The following is a 21468-nucleotide window of genomic DNA, read 5'->3' as shown; positions in this document are numbered from 1 at the left end:
CCAAGCGGCAGAAATTCTAGAATACAGGGCAAAAATGAGCCATGTTAGGGACTTTTCCTCCTGTTGATTTTCAGCTCCAGCTAACTTGAGACTCTTAACCATGCCCTCATTCAAAGCCTTTTAGGTGAAAGTAATAAAGGCGGATCCAGTACCACCTATTTTTTTCTTTATCTTTCAACACAAATATAATTTTGATGTCAACTTGCCTGGGTCTGGCCCAATGTGTATGGTGATTCTAGCTTATATCCATCCTCAGTGCTTGGAACACTTTGTCTCTCAGTTAGCCAGTGCAATTCTTGATGATCTGTATGTTCTGTCTAGTGTTAGTGGTAAATTGGGATCATACAGAGTGGTGGACTGGGTAGAAATGAGTTTCATCCTTGTCTCAAAACTTCAGAAAAATTTCAGAAGGGCAGAGATATAAATACTACCAAGTATGGCATTTCTTCCCCCCAACACCCACCCCCATCTTTTAAAATGAAACACATTAAGCGAAATAAAGGAATTTTTGATCACTTTGGTTTCCCCGGGCAGGGTGTCAACTCCTGGTACTCTTCCAGCTGTCAAGCCAGTGTGGGCCTATCACCCAACTTGTCAACACTTTTGTCCACATTCCCACTGACTACAAACACAGGCATCATACCAACGTATTTGGATGTAGACTCAAATGTCCCAAGGGCTGTTCAGAGGACTGCAGTTTTATATCATGGATGACTCCACTACCGCATTTTCATGCACTCATCCAACTTTGATTGGGTACCTCTTAGGTACCAAGCTTTGCATAAATAATGGGATTTCCAAAAAAGACACATTCTCTGACCTCAAGAAAGTTACAGTTTTGTGTGAAAGAATGACTTGGAAACAGGTAAGTGAGGGGCACTATCTCAATGCTAAAATGTAGGATAACATAAGATCAGGGGTTCAGGAGGGAGAGACCTACCCAGTGGTGTCAAAGTCAAGGACTTGGAGAAGAGCGTTATCCCTGGCAGGTCCAATGGTGCCACATAGTGCACTTGGGGGGTCATTCATGTTCCCTACGGTGAGCCGTGCTCTTCTCACTGTTCCTGCTTCCCATGGAGAGGGCAGAATTGGCCATTAAAGGGAAAACAGTGAAGTCCTTGGGATAGGGGATATGATACTTTGCATCCCGTATCCCATGCAAGCAGGACTTTTTCACCTTGCAACATCTCAGTGCTCCTTCCTGAGTTACCTCTTCAGTGAGAAATGCAGTTTCATAGGGAAGCAACTGCTCATGGCTCCTACTGTCACGTTAGACCCAAGTAACCATATGTGCTCTGCCTCTCCCCCCATATATTTGGCTCCATCGTTCCTTCTGGTAAACCACCTGGCACAGGTATGATTGTACGGACCTAGGTTTGGAAGCTCGTTTTGCAATGTGTATGCTTACAGTTTGGTGTGTTTGGACTAAAGGTGAACTTTTATTAAGCAATGTCCCTCCCCCTATTGGTCCCTTCACAAGGGCTCTTCTGTTCCCTCGTGCACCATTTTCTTCCCTCCCACACCAGGGCGCGTTCAGTTGAGTTTTGTTCTTTCCCAGGTCAAGAGATCACTGTAATGTCCACGTGCAGATGTTTCACAGTTGTGTTTTCTTCGTACCTAAGTTAATTAAGTTAGTTAACTCTATCTTGCAGCTTGTGATAGGGATAGAAAATATATATATAAGTAGAGGAGAGTTGTAAATGTTTATCTCAAAACAATGTGAAAGAACTAGCAGGTGAAAATATAATTACTTTATCCATGGAAACAGGTGAGATTCCCAGGAGTCATCCAGAAATGTGCTTTATGGACTTGTGGGAGGAATAAAAGAGCTTCCAGCAATAGGTCAGGTCCCTAATGGTTAGTTTGAAAAGCCCAGCATGGGATTGTGGGCAATGTTTGCATGAGACCTCTCCAACTTTGGTGGTTTAGCCCAATGGAAATGAGGGGTGAGGAGGGCCTATTGAATTTTATGTAGACTTTAGTGACTAATTTCAGGAAGTCTGGAAAATATTTCATATTGCACATACCTTCTACAGTGTTTACTGATCAGATACCACTTACATGTCATTGGAAACCTATGTAGTTACATTCTTTTTTATTTTCTCTAAAGTAGCTCACGTCTAAATATTTGAGTAAGAAGCAGAATTAGATGACAAAATCCCCTCTTGCTCTAAGACAGGAGTCAGAAAACGGTGGCTCACAGGCCAAATCCAGTCCTCTGTCTGTGTTTATGGATAAAGTTTTATTGGCATACAGCAACACTCATCCATTTATATACTGCATATGGCTACTTTTGTGCTATATTTGCAGAGTAGGCAGGACAGGGACAGTATAGGCTTCAAAGCCTACAACATTAACTATCTGGCCATTTACAGTAGAAGTTTGCTGACTCCTAATACCCCATACTTTTTTAAGTGGCTTCCTTCTCTCTGCTTCAGTTTCCTCATCTGCACAGGAAGAGACTGGAGCAACAAATTCTGTATCTCTTTCAAAATCCTGATATTCTGAGTTTCCTTTCAAAGCTCACAAGTTCTCAAATTGCTCCAATGAGAAGGAGAATTAAATGGAAATGGGTTTTCTTTACTATCAGGAGAGGGGCCCTTGCCATGTGCATCGCCTCATCTGGCAGTGATGACAACTTTTATTGGCAGCAAAATGTCTTTGATTAGACACCTAGAGGTTCCCCAGGGGCTGGCTGCATGTGAAGTGAAGAAATCCCGATCCATTAAGCAAAGAGAAGCAGAGAGCCCCGCGGAAGCTAAGGCTATTTCCTGTTCACCTGTTTGCTTGGAAGAATTCTCAAGCAGCTCCCCACTCGCTGCAAGTTAGATGTAAACAAGATGACTCGTGAGGGCCTGGCCATGAATTAAAGTGGAAATCCAGCTCTTCTTTGGTGCTCTGTCTCAAACAAGCTGCTCCCAGCACATCGCAGAACCTGAAAGGAGGCACCTTTTCTGTGTGCTGTTCTGCCCTTCAACTGAGTGAAGAGTATAAAGCTAGACTGGGCCTTGGAAAACATATTACATAAAATGCCTTTATTTTCTTCAACTGAAGGCTGCAGTGAGCATATGTTGTCCTGATAGACATTGGGCCCTGCTCGGGTTGACTGATTTGGGGAGATGAAGTTGGGCCCCTCACCATGCATGTTGAAGGAGGCTAAGGAAAACTGCAGTCCTATCATCCTAACACACTTGATTCAGATGGTCTGACTGTCCAGCCGCCTGCTAATGCCTTACATCCGCCCACTTCTCAATGGTAGCTGAAGAGGCGATGATTGGAGATGAACGGAGCAAAGTGTTCTGCAACTTTCTGGATGGGACAGAGGTTTGGGGGGATACTTTTGTTACTTGCCATCCTCTTAATGATCCAATGACTTCATTTTCGTCCTTTTAAATGATGCCTCTTAAGTGGACGCTTCCTTATAGGGGTGTGTGTGTGCCTGTCAGTCTGTCTGTGTGCGTAAGCAAACGCGCGTGCACACACACACACACACACACACACACACACACACACGGGAGAGAGAATATGAATGTATCTTAAAATCTGAAAATTTAGTCATCTTAGTTGCATTAGAATTAGCTTTCCCTTTTATGCCATCTTAAGAGTAAGCATCTTTGCTTTTTCTTTTTCTTTTCCATTTACTCAAAGTATTTATTTATTCCATTTTATTAAATTTATTGGGGTGACATTGGTTAATAAAATTACATAGGTTTCAGGGGTACAACTCTGTAATCTATCACCTGTATATTGTATTGAGTGTTCACCACCAGTCAAGCCTCCTTCAGTCATCATTTATCCCCCCTCTACCCTCCCCTTGCTTTTGCTTTTTCCTCATTGCTTTAACCTTTGGTGGAAAGGACAGCTTCTTTAGGATACAGTCAAATGGCATGAAAAAGTAGAAAAAAAAATTTTGAATATGTAGTGGGGTGCACGCGGCACTGCAATTCAGATACATAGGGAAAGATGTGTCTTTTATCCATTTAATTAAAACATTATCTTCTGATTAGTGTTTAACTCTATCTCATTTAGCATGTAGAAATAGTGCTATATATAGCCCCTGTAGGTCAGTGATTGTCAAGAGGGGTGCCACTGTTCCCAGAGGAATATTTGGAAATGGGTGAGGCAACTTGAAATTGTTTCAATGAAAGAGGATCCAAGTAGCTCCAACCCAGGGGTCACAGAGACTATACTCTGCAGTACAGTTGACAGTTCCAAGCAATGATAAATTGTCCCATGTCCCCGCCAACATTCAAGTGAGTGAAAACTATATTCTCTATCTGAGCCTACAGTTGCACTTCATTTTGCATCTGAACATAAAGCATCTCTTACATAGCTTTGATATATCAGTTCTTCAGCAATGCAAAAACTATGTAAATCAAGGGAGGGTGGTATTTCATCTTGTTCCAAACTTTGCCAAGAGTTGGTTCACTATTTTGGAAAATCACACCACTGAGAGAGTGCTGTTTGTGGGTCCTGGAATCTCCAGTACAATACAATCTCATTATTCTCACCTGTTTCAACCAAACATCCAACTGCTTCATTTATCTCCCATCATACCCAAGTATTTACAAATTGAAATACATATTTTATTGTAATTTATCTCTGCATTTATCCTTTATATCATAGTTAAAGCATTATGTTATATATATATATATATATATATATATATATATATATTTGAAATTACATGTGTAAGTTAGCAGTCAAACTTTTCAGTAAAGAGCCATGTAGGAAATATTTTAGACATTGTGGCCAAATGGTCTCTGTTGCAACCACTCAACTTTGTTGTAGTGGGAAAGCAGCCACGGACATTATATAAATAAATGGGCATGTCTGTGTGTCGATAAAATTTGATTTATGGACACTAAAATATGCTTTTAGTATGATTTTTACATGTCACAAGAATTATTATTCTTTGATTTTTTTTCTCAACTATTTAAAAATATAAAGCCATTCTCAGCGCCTGAGCAGATCAAAAACAATTAGTGGGACATCTTTGGCCAGCTAACGATAGTTTGCCATTTCTCTTCTAGTGCCTCATGCTAAAGCATTTACATATTGAAACACATATCATCGATTATAGTTCCTTTAGTTCTCCTTTATATTTTACAATTAAAGCACTGTGTTTATTTTTCAAAATGAATATGTGTAAATACTGTAAACAACAATTTTTGTGAAACTACTTGCTAGCCCTAGCTGATGTGTCTCAATTGGTTGGGCATTATCCAGTGCACCAAAGGGTTGATGGTTTGATTCCCAGGTAGGGCACATGCCTGGTTTGCATGCTCATTTCCTTGCGGGGGTGGGGGCGGGGGGGGGGTGCAGGCGTCAGCTGACCAAAGTTTTACTCTCTCTCCCTCTCCCTTCCTCTCTCTTTAAAAAAATCAGTTAAAAATCTTAAATAAAACTACTTGGTTAAAAAAATTAATGTAAAACAATAATTTTTGAGTGCTTTGTAGATCTTTTCTTGGAATGATTAAATGTATGCAAGAGAATGTAGCTTCTCCAACAGCTGGCTCTGAGAATGCAAGAGAAGGCTGTTTATGGTTTCATTTGTTCAAATGACAGGCAAAGATCCTGATGGGGTAAAATTTGGTGATTTGTGATGAAATTCAGAAGTTCCTTTTTGATAAGGAAATCCATCCTGACTAAACTGTGATGCAAAGCCATTAGGCGATGTCCACATTCAGTGCTTTTGAGCTTTCAGACATGTGTATCTTTTCCAGGCCTGAGACATGCTCCATGACTAGCAGAGCTATGCTGAAATATCAGTTCTCTCCCCCCACCCCCCCCAGTGGGATGTACTGTCTATGAATTTAATTATCATCCAGGTGTGTATTACAGGGTGCTTGCTTCAAAACAGGGCCACTGTGTTTGAATGCATTAGGGGACACCTGATCTCACAGATTTCTTAGCCCTTGAGATTCCCCTCTAGCTCCTATGAGGACCTCCCAGTGAGTCGGGAAGTAATAGGAGGGTGAATTATATGCAGTGGCAAGGTCAGTGGGAGAATCAAAATCATTCTGAACTGTAGAGAAATGTCCTTTGCCCACCTACTTGGTGAACTTTGCAAGCATATTACTTTGATCTGGTATCTCGGCTTGGTCATACTGAATGGTCTCCTTGGCTACCTTCACATCTCCTCGTCTTTCCCTGGTGCTGCTGATACCTGGAGTCTCTATGGACTCTTTTTCTTGGCTCCCTCGCTGGGCAGAATCCCTCCAGCCTTTGCTTGAAGTCACTTCTCCCTTTGTCTTCTGCCCCAGAACAGATGCACTGGCTTTCAACTCAGCTGCCTGCAGGATCTTCCTCAAGGGCTATGGGAACATCTGGCCTCCATCCATGCCATGTGGGAAGTCAAAGTACTGGCAAATTCACTCTACTTTGATGCACCTTGAAATGTGATGTCTTTTCCAGAGTCTTAAATAGGATATTTGTTCCTCTTCTATTTGTTTCTAAAATCTCCTATCCCCACTGTCAGCTCCAGGAGAAGTGGGCTTCTCTTTTACTTGTCCTATGTCATAAACCCGCCTTCATGACAGAGCTACAAGCCTCCGGGGTCTTATTGTCATAGGCAGAAAAAAGTATCTCCTCTGTACAAGGGAAGATACTTGGGGCTAAGCAATTGCAGCTCATATGGAAGCTAAAGGAACTCAGCAGATCCTCTCACTATACAAAGCATTGCTTTCAGACCCATTGTTTTGTATGTTTTCTCTGACCCTGAATGAGGAGTCTGAACAAGGAGACTGAAAAAAGAACAAGATTTAAAGAAAGGACATTCAAGCAGAGTTTTAACATTTACTACATACTAGACAAATTATAATTATGATCTGAAATTACATTGTTTTCCTCCAATGGGACTAAAAGCTGAAATGTGAGTGCGGTTTAATTGGTGAAGGGTTCAGCACAAGTGTATGTGTCACCGTACTTTGGGGTGTATCCCCATATGAAATGGTATAGCCCCAGTTCACCCATCAACTGTCATAAATGTCAGATTATTCTGAGGCCATGTCAGTATGAGCTCACAGATCCCTCTGAGATGTTCCAGTTTCTTGGGATTTCTGCTCTTTCTCCCTATGATGTCCAAAGCCCTCACCATGTTATTTACATTCTTATCTTCATTCTTCTTGGAACTGAGGAGAGCTAGCTGATTGCACCCTTCCTACTTCTATTTTAGCTCTTTCATCAAACTCCCTACCTCTCTATTCCTAAGAGTTCTGTGCATATACAGGATTTTTGCCTGGCTTGTGGATGGAATCAGCCTCCTCTCAATTCCAGCGGAGGGTGTGTGTGTGTGTGCGTGTGTGTGTGTGTGAAGGGAACAGAAGAAGAAAAGGGGTGAGTTGGAGGTAGAGATGAATGACAGGGGAATTCAAATAGGCTTACATATATAATTATACTCTATTTCTATTAAATAGAAATATCTTGAGTGCTTTATATAATACTCCATGACAACATATTTACAGGATAATGATCTAATTGAACAGAAGGAGGGAGAAGGTTGCTGTTGGTAGGACTTTTGGGGAGAAAAGTATTATTTTATGTATATTCACACTTCTTGCTTTGACAGCCAGGACACAGTACTTCTCTGCTATTATCTTACTCTCTCTTGTTTTTCCTTTAGCTCAACAGAATTCACCAAAAATCCATGAAGGCTGGTGGGCGTACAAGGAGGTGGTCCAGGGAAGCTTTGTTCCAGGTAAAACATTTACTCTCATTTATAAGAACAGGATCTGAATGAAATACGGTATTATTTCCAGAGTTTTGCATTTGCTACATGGCATGGACTGTATTGCAAAAGGCAGCATACTCTGACTTACGTGTTAGATGAATACCCCATCAGGAGAAAGTGTATGGAGCGAGTGGCAATTTAACCAAGACCGCCTTTTTCCATCTGAGCCTCCATCCCAAGGTCCTTCCACCTGCAGGTGGCTCTGTCAAGGAGAGGGTGATGGAGGACTGAGGGTTGAAGCTGTGTCTGCTGGGATTTGGTGACATGAGAGAGAGCCGTTTCTTAACATTAGTGAATCAGGGAGTCTGGAGAGGATGGCCATGGCCATGTGGCCTGCTGGGATGCATGCTGTCATTGATGTCACTCCAGGAGCATCCGTGGTCAGCTCTTAGCAGATTGGGCCAAGCACCAGCTAAAAATAACAGGCAAAGAAGATGCTGTCAGTGTGGGGAGAGGGAACTGGAGACAGGTTGGAGGCAGTAAAGTACTGTGACTTTAGAAGCAAGGTGGAGGGTCCCTGCCTTTCCCCACTCCTCTTATTCTAGTCGTGGTCCCCATCCCTCTGGGGCGTTAATGAAGACTTTAGTGAGGAGAGAAGCAAGGGGAAGAGCAAGAATGTTCAAGAGAAGGCTGGAAGGGAAGGCAGGTGAGATATTTCAAAGTATTTTAACTGCTTATATATGAGAGGGTGAAAAAGAAAGCTTTCAAGAGGAGCCAACGTGGGGTCCTCGCTCAGGCACTGAGAACAGATGACCTCAGGTGTCAGTTGGGGTCTTTGTAATTGATGGCAAGTGGAAAGAGCAGTGCCCCAGGTCACCTGGCTCACCCACATGATCGATGTGATGTCATCTTCTCCTGTTCTTCTGTAGAGTTCACTACATTCGCGGTGCAGAGCTAAGCAAGTTACCAAGCTTCTCTTCGCGTCCCTTTTCTCACTTGTGACATGAACATATGATCAACAGTGCTGTCCATGGCTTGTGAGGGAAAGCCTGCTGATCAAACTTGGGGACAAAAGCCACACCAGTGATGGCAGAACAGAAAGTTGGAAAGAACCCTCGTCTTTTATGGCCCGTTGAGCATTGAGTTACCACAGCATTGCCTCAGCATTGATTTTCTTAAGTGATAAAACAAACCTCTTATTGTTGGAGCCACTTTGAATCAGGCTTTCTGTCACTTGCAACCCAATGCACTCCTCCAGGTTCAGGTTTCTCAGGACACCGTGGGAGGAAGGAAGCTGGAACTGGGTCCTGACAATGTTTAGGATTATTCCAAGTGGAGAAGGAGGAGAGGGTAGGGAATGTCAGAGTGAACAGCACTGGCAAAGAAGATTGATAATGCACTTGAGGGATGGTGGGTACTTCTGAGTATCTAAAGGGCAGGGTACACAGTGGAGCCGGATGTGTGAGAAGACCAGCAAAGTCCTTAGAGGCCAGACCATGAAACTCTCTGTGTTCCAATTACAAGAGCTAAGATACAATCCCTTTCAAAATAGAGGTATTGACCCAACCAGCATGGTGCAGTGGTTGAGTGTTGACCTATGAACCAGGAAGTGATGGTTCGATTCTGGTCAGGGCACATGCTCAGGTTTTGGGCTCGATCCCCAGTGTGGGGCATCATGAGGTTTTTGGGGTTTTTTCTTTTCCTGTTTTTTTTTATTTTTTCGTTTTTTTTTTTTAATCATCCAGGCAACAGATGGTAAGCACCTATACCAAGACTGTGAAACAAAACAAAAGAAAACAAAACAAAAAACAGAAACAAAAATGGGTTAATTGTGGGATTTGTTTAATAGCATTTAAAGTATATATCTCTTTCTCACACATGTACATAACACATTTATAATTTAGCATAAATATATACACACATTTAACACATTTCAGAAAAATGTGTGCCAAATACTATCTATTCACATTTCGCTTATCCAAAACAGTAGGGAGATTGGGCATTCCCTTTAGTGGAGGCACTATGCTAGGAGCAAGGATTTCAAAAAGAGATGGCCACAGTTCAAGTGTCCGCATAGACATCCTAGGAATAATGGGAGGACAATAAAACAGTTCTAAGAAATTTACTCTTCCTCGGAGATATGACAAACACCATGGGATCATGACACTGAGTTTCTAAGTGTCTGAATGATGAATAGAGGAATTCATAGCTTCATTTCTGACCAGGATGGCAGAAGGGTGCTTTGACTCAATGGCGCCATCCTCTGGTGTGTTCTTTAAAATCGAGTAGGAATGGTTGGCCCAGGCTAATCAGCTCGTTCAACATGCAATTTCCAACCCTTCCTTGTTGGGCAGCTTTAAAAGCTTAAGATTGTTAGAAGATGAGGATAATTACACCTGTTGGCAGCCACCTGTGGTTTAGCAGTAATGCCTAATTACCTGTGTTGTTCAAAGTGGCCAATTTTCTTTGCTTAAGAAAGACTTATATTAGACACTGGTAAGACAAACAAGAGCTCACTTTTCTCCCAGCAGTTCTCCCAGTAGGGGATGCTTGCTGTCTAGGATGGCTGGCCTGGGGTCATGCATGACTCTCATTCCTCCACATAGTAAATGGTGCCTACTAGTTAGAAAACTAAATATTACTTCTCTATTGCTGTATAACAAGTGGCCACAGATTTAATAGCTGAAATCGACACACATTGATTGCCCCACAGATTCCTGGGTCAGGAAGTCCAACCATTCCTACTGGCTTCACTGGTCCTCTGCTCAGGGACTCACAGTGCTGCCAACGGTGTCAGTGCGGCTGTATTCTCATCTGGGGCCGAGCTTTTGCTGGTCCTTAACAGGATTCAATTCCTTGGGGGTTATAGGACAGTGGCCCTAGGCCCTACAAGCTGTCCACTCTCCATGGGTAGTTCACAACATGGCTGATGGTTTCTTCAAGGCCAACAGCAAAGTGCCCTGCCTCAAATCTTTCCCTTCCTTTCTGGGAAGGCCTTGTCTCTCTTTTTAAAGTTAGGCCTACCCAGAGTAATCTCTCTTTTGATCAACTCAGCGTCACCTTTGGGGACCTCATTTACATCTGCAAAATGTGACCTACTCACAGGGTTGAAATCCCAGCGTTTCCTAAATCCCACCCCCGCTCAGATGGAGGTGTGTACACCATTGTGACCTTCCAATATGAGTAGACATTGTTCTAGCCCAGTGGTTGGCAAACTCATTAGTCAACAGAGCAAAATATCAACTGTACGACGATTGAAATTTCTTTCGAGAGCCAAATTTTTTAAACTATATAGGTAGGTACATTGTTATTAACTTAATTAGGGTCCTCCTAAGGCTTAGGAAGAGCTACGCTCAAGGGGCCAAAGAGCCACATGTGGCTCGCAAGCCGCAGTTTGCCGACCATGGTTCTAGCCTAATGTCTTCAAATTGAGAAGTAAGTAATAATGTTCTTTGGGTGGGATGTTGCTTGTGCTGCCTTTAGATGAAGAATATCCTCAAGAGAAAACCAGAGCGGCTTCCCCGACCCCACCTCAGATTTCTCGGCCACTTTTCTCAGATTTACAACAGATGTAGAGGGTGAGGGAGAAGGGGGGATTTAATACATGACTCCCAGGCTTCTTTCAATGTGTTAGAGCAGTGGTTCTCAACCTTCCTAATGCCGCGACCCTTTAATACAGTTCCTCATGTTGTGGTGACCCCCAGCCATAAAATTATTTTCGTTGCTACTTCATAACTGTAATTTTGCTACTGGAAACAATATGTAATTATATGTGTGTTTTCCGATGGTCTTAGGTGACCCCTGTGAAAGGGTCATTCAACCCCCAAAGGGGTCACCACCCGCAGGTTGAGAACCGCTGTGTTAAAGAGTGATGCTGTAGTCCATTGTTGAGATGCAGAAACCATTCAGTCAAGTGGGCAGGACAGGGTATATAGAGACTCCTGTGGACAGCAGCACTCAGGGGCCCATCCAGAAGTCACCCCAAATTGCTCTTCCAACTTTTCCCCCTGCCCTCCGCTCCCGGGCTCTTTTACCCTCTGGCCCTAGAGCAGGGGTGGGCAAACTTTTTGACTCGAGGGCCACAATGGGTTCTTAAACTGGACCGGAGGGCTGGAGCAAAAGCATGGATGGAGTGTGTGTGTGAACTAATATAAATTCAAAGTAAACATCATTACATAAAAGGGTACGGTCTTTTTTTTTAGTTTTATTCATTTCAAACGGGCCGGATCCGGCCTGCGGGCCGTAGTTTGCCCACGGCTGCCCTAGAACCTAGCTTCTCATGTGTCTCCCCACTAGGGCCCACGTCCTTGTGTTTAGTGACCTTGCCTTTTGGCCTCTGGCTCAGGCTCAGGGTTTGCTTCCCGCCCTGTTCCCGACCTCCTACTCCATCTTTGACCCACAGGTTCTGTTGACCGTGGTATCAAGTGAAGCACAGGACATAGGTTCTCTCCCCTCAGATATTCACTATGTGGTCACCCCAACCCCCACTCACTCTTCCTCTAAAGGGAAGAAGGTCCGATAGCCAAGCTTACCTATCCTCCAGCATCCTTCAATACATCCCAGTTGAGAGCTATGTAAAATCATTCCATTGGTTTCCTGTGGTTGCTGTACAAATTAACACAAATAGGGGCTCAAAACAACACACATTTGTCTTACATATAAAGATATATATATATATATATATATATAGGGAATATGCTAATTGACCATCATGCCATAGCAAAGATGGCGGTGCTCACAGCCCATAGGAGAGAATATGCTAATTGACTGCCATGGCCTCAAAGATGGTGGCGCCCACAGCCACAAGATGACAGTGCCCAGTCCTCTCAGCCCTGCTGGGGTGGCAGGCGTGCAGCAAGGCTGGGCCCACCCCCAGGTGTGTGGCAAGGCCGGGCCCATGCAGGGCTGGCCCAAGGCGCAGGCAAGCCTTGTATGGTGGCTGCCCAGCCGTGCAGGGCTGCCCGAGGCTCAGGTAACCAGGGCCAGTCGAGGCTTGCGCTGCCGGCAGTGGCATCAGCAGAGGTGTGATGGGAGTGTCGCCTTCTCCTGATCACTGTGTGGCCTTCTGCCCCTGAGGGCTCCTGGACTGTGAGAGGGGGCAGGCCGGGCTGAGGGACCCCCCTCCAGTACATGAATTTTCATGCACTGGGCTTCTAGTATATCTATAATTCTAGAGGCCAGATGTTCTAATATCAAGCACATCTTAATACCCCACTTTATGACATCAATTTCTCTGCTACAAAAATATATACAAGCCTTGTTTGGTTATAGCATTTAATTTTAATTTCTCTAAGAGAGAAAACTTGCATTTGACAGAGTCCTGTGGTATATTGTTTGGTCAAGGGAATACCCTCTGCTGTGGGAGCCAGTCAGTTCTTATTGTGTAAGTTCTTGTTTTCTGCTGAATTCCCTTGAGCAGGGAGTCAGTGGGTGCACACCCCAGTCTCCGTCCCTGAACTTTGCTTTTGTCATTACCAATCTTCTTCCTCCTTTGGTCATGGAACCAGCAAGGAATATCAGCAAGTGCACGCTGGCTTGACTATTCCATGAAATCTTAGGCAAGTCACTTAGTATCTAAGTGTCTTGATTTCCCCACTTATAAAATCAGGATGTTGAGTGACATTTTTCAAAGACCCATTCTGGCTCCAATATTCTCTGAGAGTTTGCTAATGCGATACATGATTGGTTTGGGAGATATATTTAGCAGCATTAAGAAATAGAATATTGATTTTATTCACAGGATAATTGTGTTATATTCTCAATATCAGTGTTTGGAAATGGAGTCAGTGATGTAAGTGTGTCTCTCCAGATTTCTGATCTCTCTTCTCTAAGAGAAAGCAAGTAGAATATAATGGAGACATTCACTTCAGTATAGGAGGGTGATGTTACACTGACTCATCACCCTCAATTATAAGTATCTTAGGTATAATGTTTCCCAGAAATTGGGATGTGTGGAGATTAAAATTTACTCAGAGCCTTATAGATGCCAAACACCCTGCTAGACATTGGGGATCCAAATGGGAATAAATTAATGCTCCTGATCTTAAAGAGAGCCTTGACAAGTTTAGAGACAGATGGGCCAATCAGAAATTACCATTTACCTGGTCAGGGATGTGAGATGAGAGTGGGGAGACAGGAGAAAACAATGAACTCTGCCTTTGGGATCAGAGAAGCCTTCACAGATGAAAACTTCTCTTGAGATAGGTCTCTTTTGTTGTTGTTGTTGTTGTTGTTATTGTTGTTGTTGTTAATCCTCACCCAAGGGTATGTTTTTCATTGATTTTTAGAGAGAGTATAAAGGAGGGAGGGAAGGAAGAGAGAGAGAGAGAGAAAGACAGAGAGAGAGAGAGAGAGAGAGAGAGAGAGAGAGAGAGAGAGAGACTTGCCCTTGACTGGGAATCAAATCAGTGACCCTTCAGTGCATAGGCTAATGCTCTAACCACTTAGCAACACCGGCCAAGGAAAATAGGTCTTAAAAAATATGTAAGTATATGTTAGGTGAACAAGATGGAAAAGGACATACCTGGCAGATTAAATGTAATGGAATCTGATCTGCTAAATAACAGATTGTAAACTTCTTGTAAGCAGGAGGCACTCCTATTTATCATCTCATCTATGGCAGTGCCTACTATTACCAAACTCTAGAGGTGTGTGGTAGAGAGTGCACTGGGCTCAGAATATCATGCTTTTGTGTCCCACCCCATCATGCACCGACTGTATGTTGTTGGCAAATCACCTACCTTTTCAGAACCTTGGTTGACTCATTTGTAAAATAAGGATAGTAAAACCTATATCAGAAATTTTTTTGTAAAAATGAAGTTATGTACTAGACTTAGATGTGCCTTATGGACTCTTGAGAGTACACAAAGGTATTGCTATTTTTGTTAGCATAATGTTGCATTGGGCTACTTAAGGTTGCCAGGAAGAGACTTGCTTCGTTATACCACTACTCTGAGGTCCTGGTACCTCCCTCTAATCCAAGGACGCCCTGGAGACCTTTTAATGGTGTGTTAACAATAGCACATTGTACACAAAGATGCAACTTGAGCACAGGTACACATGAAGCCTCCCATAGGCTCCACTCCAAAGAAGGTCTGTTTGTTGTCAGGTTGCAGCCATCCAATGGGGAGCACTCCTGTTGGGTGGGCTTTTACACCAAACCTTTCCAGAGGTACATGGCTCTCCTAGTACCACACGCTAATCCCTGGTCCAATCACCACAAGTATCTCTAGCCAGTCCACCTCTTGGGAAACTTCTAGACCTAGCCAGTCAGAGGTGTACCAAGGGAGGCTCATTGGCAGGGGTCCACTCTGGGTACAGGCAGAAGGGAACACATCAGCTGTAGAGAATTTAATAACAATACTGAAACCCACCAAATGTTTGAGCTGCTTTTTATTAACCCTCCTATGTGCTAGAAATTCGAAGAATGCCAGTGATAAAATAACCTCTCTGTGAAAAAATAAAAATTGTATTGGTCTGAGCTCTAAACAATGCCTGTGGTTGCTGTTGTGTTTTAATAATAAGTGTGTAATCTTTAAATGAGTGCATTTTTGTTACTTATCCTTTAATAAGCACTGTGTCTACAAAGAAGTTAATTAGAGGGATTCTCAGTTATTCTATTAGCTTCTAGCACACAGGGACTCATCTACATGCATTTGTTCCCAGAGGACAATGCTAAGGGTCCAGAATTGGTGGAGTTCACTGTAGGGCAGACCCTGTCACCATCCCATAGTAGCATGTATTCCTTCCTGAATTTAAACAGTTGATACAAAATAAATGACGCCAGCACTGTGATTGTACACACAAAGACCCAAAAAGTGAATCACTTCAATTATGTCATTCTGGGGGACTATTTGGAGTTTTCATTTGTACTTAAAATTTAGAACCCTGAAGCAGAAAGTGAACTGCAAGGCAGAATATTTTTGTTTCCTAACGGCAGTTATCAACTCACCCATGCAATATTTGATTGAACCTGAAAAAGAATGCTTTTATCCTTGAAATTTTAAAGTTGTTGTTTGTCTTCAAACTAAAGAAAAATAGTTGTTATCGAATGTTGTGTGGGGTTATTATTGAAAATAATTGTTTTTTGAGAGAGGGGGCATTGAAACAAACGATCTACTCCTGAGTCAAATACTTGAGGTATGCCACTGTATACAGCCTTAGGTTTAGTAACTTCACAATCACAGAAAAGCCATCCAAGGGGTGGGAAACCCAACAGCAGAGTTCACGGCTGCCTTCTGGCAGAGAAACACCGGGTTTCTCTGAGTGATGCTAACTGAGTTAACATCCGTGGCATTGGCCTCATTATCTCCTGGCTTCCTAGCTAGCTTAAAACCCGTTCTCCCCTCCTCCTGGCACAGCTTCCCATTTGAAAGACATGCCTCAGTTACCTTCACAGGCCACAGAGACAAGTTCTTTGAAAAGTAGCTTGGTGAGCTGTTGGGAGGTACCCTGTCAGGGTAAATACTGCTCATTGAGTTGTTGTGTGATAATGGGGTGTTTGCAAAATTGCCAGCAGGATGCGTCACACTCCGGTGATACATTCCTTGTCAGGTGGAAGATAATCAAAGGCAGCAAGACTATAACCCCCAACCAGGGATCCTATGTCTTACATCTACAAGAGGATGACAGGAGGTGCCTGCGGTCTTTGTTCCAGAATGTTAGCTTCTATAACATTCACAAAAAGACAGACTACATAGCAAAAGCTTTGTGCAGCAAGTATCCAGCATGGGATGCTTTTAACTTTGCAGATTTGGCAAAAGGAAGGAGCCAACTCCCCCCTCCCATTCCAGACTGGATTTCAGGGTCCCAGTGTATTGATAAGGGCTGGAAGGCGGACCTCCTTTCCCCCACCCCCAACCCATTCCATGCCTCCTTATGATTGGCCCCCATGACAGCTGTGATGATTTTTGCATTCCAACTCCAAATTGCCCTTCAACCTGTCCTCTCCCCTCAGGGAATAGAACTAGATCACCTTTTCCTGCCAAGTGCCAAACCATTGGCTCCTTTTCAGCTGGGGCTCCAATTGTCAATGGTTTTCCTTTAAAAAAAAAAATTTAATTGATTTTAGAGAGAGGAAGGGAGAGGGAGAGAGAGATAGAAATATCAATGATGAGAGAGAATCTTTGGTTGGCTGCCTCCTTCATGCCCCCTAATGGAGATTGAGCCCACAACCCGGACTTGTACCCCAACCCATGACCTCCTGGTTCATAGGTGGATGCTCAACCACTGAGCTATGCTGGCTGGCACTCCTGGAGATTTGACTTTTTTTCTCTCCAGAATGATCTTTCTAACACGGTAGCAGTTGCCCAGAATTATGACTCATTTTAGAGTGTTCTATATTTAAACTAGGAGCCCAGCGTGCAATTCAAAATCACGCAGCGCCGCCCACCCTCAAGTCGCCTGAGTCGCCAGTCCGGCCCTGCCTCCCTCTCCAGCCCTTGAAGCAACCACAGCCCTGCTGATCAGGCCCTCCCCCGGCGCAGGCACGCAGAGGCCCCTGCCATCCCGCCCCCGACGCTGTGCAGGCAACCTCCTCCTGTCTGGTCGACCTGTTATGGCATCCTGGTTAATTAGCATATTTCATATATATATATGCCAGATTATTATGACCACCCCATCAGTACTTCGTTGGGCCACCTTTTGCCTTCAATACTGCGGCAGTTCTTCTTGGCATTGACTCCACGAGATGTTGAAAGGTGATGCGAGGAATCTGACACCATGCCTGATGAATAGCACTGTCCAGTTCTGTGAGATTTGATGGTTGTGGAACCAGCTGCCTGATGGCTCTTTTCACTTCATCCTTCAAGTGTTCAATTGGATTGAGATCTGGTGATTGCGGGGGCCACCTAAGCAAGGTAAAGTCTCCCTCATGTTCTTGAAACCACTCCTGCACAATACCAGCACCGTGGCATGGCACATTGTTTTGTTGGAAGAAGCCATCTCCATTAGGATACGCCATCAACGTGATAGGATGAACTTGATCAGCAACTATACTTTGGTATGTTGTGCTATTCAGATGTTGTTCCACATGAATTAAAGAGCCCAAATCATGCCAGGAAAAGATGCCCCAAACCATAACACTGCCCCCAATAGCTTGAAGGGTTGTACTCATGCATGTGGGGTGCATGCTTTCATGCTGTTTCCGCCAAATTCTCACTCTGCCATCTGCATGATGCAACTGGAAACGTGATTCATCAGACCACATGACTTTTTTCCAATGCTCCACTGTCCAATCCTTGTGTTCCTGTGCGAATTGGAGACGTTTTATCTTGGTAACTGCAGACAGCAAAGGTTTTCGAACAGGCCCTTGGCTTCCATATCCCATACGATGCAGTGTATGGCTAATTTGCCTACAAACATCAGGTGGTCATAATAATCTGGCCACTCACTGTAGATCATGCCTTCCTTGCATTTATTTTTCCTGGGAAAAATGCTACCCAGGTTGATCAGAAAAACTTATACTTTTATCCCATCAATATGAAAATATGTACATAATATAATTATTATTCATTATATATGTCATTTTATAGTATATCAGTATCACAGCATATTTATACTTCCCAATTTTTAATTATGCATTTTTTGTTAGGGCAGCTACTTTTTCTTGAAATTTGTGTTTGAATAACTCAGTGATTATGGTGCCATTATCTGGATTGGTGAACTGTGACAAGTATGGGTTTGGAGTGGAGAGAGTCCAATATTCTGTCTTCGCCATGTTTACTTTAACATGCCTGTGAAACATTCAAGAGGAGGCAAGATGGTGGCAAGAGAGGTCTAACAGGATATGTACGTTGGCCTCCTGCCCACATACAAACAGCATTTAAAACCACTGACCACTTATTGGGGTGATCACTTCATAAGTTGCATAAATATCTAATCACTATGTTGTACACCTAAAACTATTGTAATATTGAATGCAACTGTAATTGGAAAATTTTAAAATTATTTAAAAATGTTGAAGATTATCCAGGTTGATTTAATTTTACTCCATTACCAAAGTTTAAGATTCCTACTATGTTTATTATCAATATCCTAAATTTTCTTACATTCAAAAAACACTGAAGATGTTAATCTTTCACTTAATTTTAACATAGGTCTAATAAGTATCATGCATATCAAAAGGATGATTCCCAAATAATAGTCACCACTTTGAACACCGTTGGCATTTTCTGTATTTATTTTTAACTCTGAGGACAATCTTGTCAAGAAGGCATCATTAACACCTTGTTCTAGATCTAGAAACTGAGGCTCTGGGTGACTGACAGTCTTTCCCATCACCATACCACCAGAAAGGGACAAAGCTGTAATTTAAACATAGAACTTCAAATGCTGTTTCTGCCCTTTATATATCTCTATTAAAAATTCTTAAATAGACTTTCCTCTTTAAAAACAAAAAAACAAAAAACAAAAAACCACTGAGTGAATGAGATTGCCTAAAGAGAAAATATAGCTCACAAATAGATTAGAAACCAAGAAAAGCGAACATTTTAGGACAGGGGTCCTCAGACTTTTTAAATAGGAGGCCAGTTCACTGTCCCTCAGACCATTGGAGGGCTAGACTATAGTTAAAAAAAAAAAAAAAAAAACTATGACCAAATTCCTATGCACACTGCACATATCTTATTTTGAAGTAAAAATTCAAAACGAGAACAAATACAATATTTGTATTTGCATGTGGCCCGCGGGCCGTAGTTTGAGGACCCCTGTTTTAGGAGATGGGCAGAGCAGGAGGAAGTTTACCGACTATGACAACTCACGTTAACAGGGGACCACGTAAGCATTTGTTGGAGTTAACAAACACTCATACCACGCTTAACTTCGTGCCAGGCATGATTCCAAGCATTTGGCAAATGTTAATTCATTTATTCCTCACAACCATCCCATGAAGTGGTTATGATTATTAGCCCCAATTAAAAAGAGAAATGGAGGCATGTGAAAGTTGTGTTTTACTCAGTGTCACATAGTAAATGATAGAGCCAGAACTCTAACCCAGATAGTCTGGCTCTAGTATTCTGCCTCAGTACTTCTTAGCATCCTGTGGTCTCACCTGGGATTAGGGAGACCCATTCCTAATATGGCCAGAAGTGAAAGTTTCTTCAGATAATCTCTATTTTGAGACCTGCACTCAACATCTATAGAATGCAGAGAAGTACTTAAAAGCAAACTGAAGAGCAACTTATGATGATGGAAGAGGATCTGAGAGTCCAAGTACCTCTAACATAGAAAACATCATTAGTGCAAAACAAAAATTAGGACTGATACATAGACCAGTATTGATAACCTAATATTGACTTGGATTTAGAGCTCCATAGTTATAATTGAGCAATGAAAGCCACACTTTCTCTCCAACAGGGATGTAATTTTTCTAAGCTGTTGATTTAGAACAGGGGTGGGCAAACTTTTTGACTAGAGGGCCACAATGGGTTCTTAAACTGGACCGGAGGGCCGGAACAAAAGCATGGATGGAGTGTTTGTGTGAACTAATATAAATTCAAAGTAAACATCATTACATAAAAGGGTACGGTCTTTTTTTTTTTTTAGTTTTATTCATTTCAAACGGGCCGTATCCAGCCCGCGGGCCGTAGTTTGCCCACGGCTGATTTAGAAGGTCACTCAAGAATAACTCAAAAAGAGGGGGGTAGGGTGTTCATCTTAATGCTGTAAGGAATCTTTGTTATTTCCCAACCATAGTATCTCTGATAGGTGACCACCCACACTCTGCTCACACATGTTCTGTGTCCAGTCAGTGCCACCTCTGGGGGGACCTGTTCTAATAAAGGAGAGCCTGATTACTGAGAACCTTCTCTGTACTGTTCAGCCAAATATCTCTTTCTTTATCTCCCTCCTATTTATCTGCTTTGTCCCGCTGAATCACCTAGAATATATGGCATTTAAGTAATTGACAACTATTATGAGGTTCCCGTCAAGTCTTTTTTATCAGGATTAAAATCCTCTGATTTTTTTATAGAGCATGGCTTTCAGACCCTCTCACCAAACTAGTCATTATTCTTTAGAGAAACTCTAATGTGTTACTTTTACACTCAAATGTGATTGCCAGAAATAAATATTCTAAATACAGAGTGAATAGGTCAATTGTTTCCCATGGCACTTAACTAGACTTCTGTTAATGCAGTGTAAACTGGTATTAAGGTTTTTGGTAATGTGGAGAGATTTAATTTCTAGGTCTAGCTGAACCACAGGTAATATAAAACACATTTATTTCTCACCCCATTGATGTATGGGTTGCACAGGTAATCACAGAAAGCCATGGTTCATCCATCTGTCTGAACTTTGGGTGAACGTTTGTGCTGATATCAGATTAAAATATCAGTGTAACTTTCGTTCCCTGAATTAAAGCAAGTGCCTATTGTTTAAGATGATCACTTCTCCTCTGAAATTTCCTATCGGGTGCCGGCTATAAGGAATAGAAGTATTTTTTAAATCCCTATCAACAGTGAGAATGTAGAATCAATCTAATATTTAGAGGAGAAAGTTGCTCATCCTGGGCTTTAATGCTGTAATAAGGATACTTACGGACAGAGAAGTGGTCTACAGGTATGTTCAACCTCAGAATCATTTCAGGGGCAGGAAAATAAATATTTCTCCAGATTCTTAAGAACCAAGATGGAAAAAGGGGGAATGATTAAACCACATTTCACACATCAAATTGATTACATAGTAATCATAAAATGCGGGAGTTGGGAGCAATTTTAGAAATCATTTAATTTAATTCATTTTAGAGGTGAAGAAAGTGAGACTAAGAGAAGGAAAAGTATTTGCATATGACCACATAG

The 21468-nt window shown here is 42.4% G+C and overlaps 1 protein-coding gene across 1 annotated transcript in view; it reads left to right on the top strand.

Annotated features, from left to right (window-relative positions):
• Positions 1-21468, top strand: part of CA10 (carbonic anhydrase 10) — a 369556-nt gene that overhangs the window by 66537 nt on the left and 281551 nt on the right. The window contains exon 3 of the mRNA XM_081110646.1: positions 7625-7699. Coding sequence (XP_080966772.1) covers positions 7625-7699 — 75 coding nt within the window. The remainder of the gene's footprint in view (positions 1-7624; positions 7700-21468) is intronic.

This window comes from Myotis nattereri (assembly GCF_964212035.1).
Source record: "Myotis nattereri genome assembly, chromosome: 16".
NCBI classification, from domain to species: domain Eukaryota; kingdom Metazoa; phylum Chordata; class Mammalia; order Chiroptera; family Vespertilionidae; genus Myotis; species Myotis nattereri.
The sequence above is the reverse complement of the archived record's forward strand: the minus strand, read 5'-3'. Positions and strand labels throughout refer to the sequence as shown.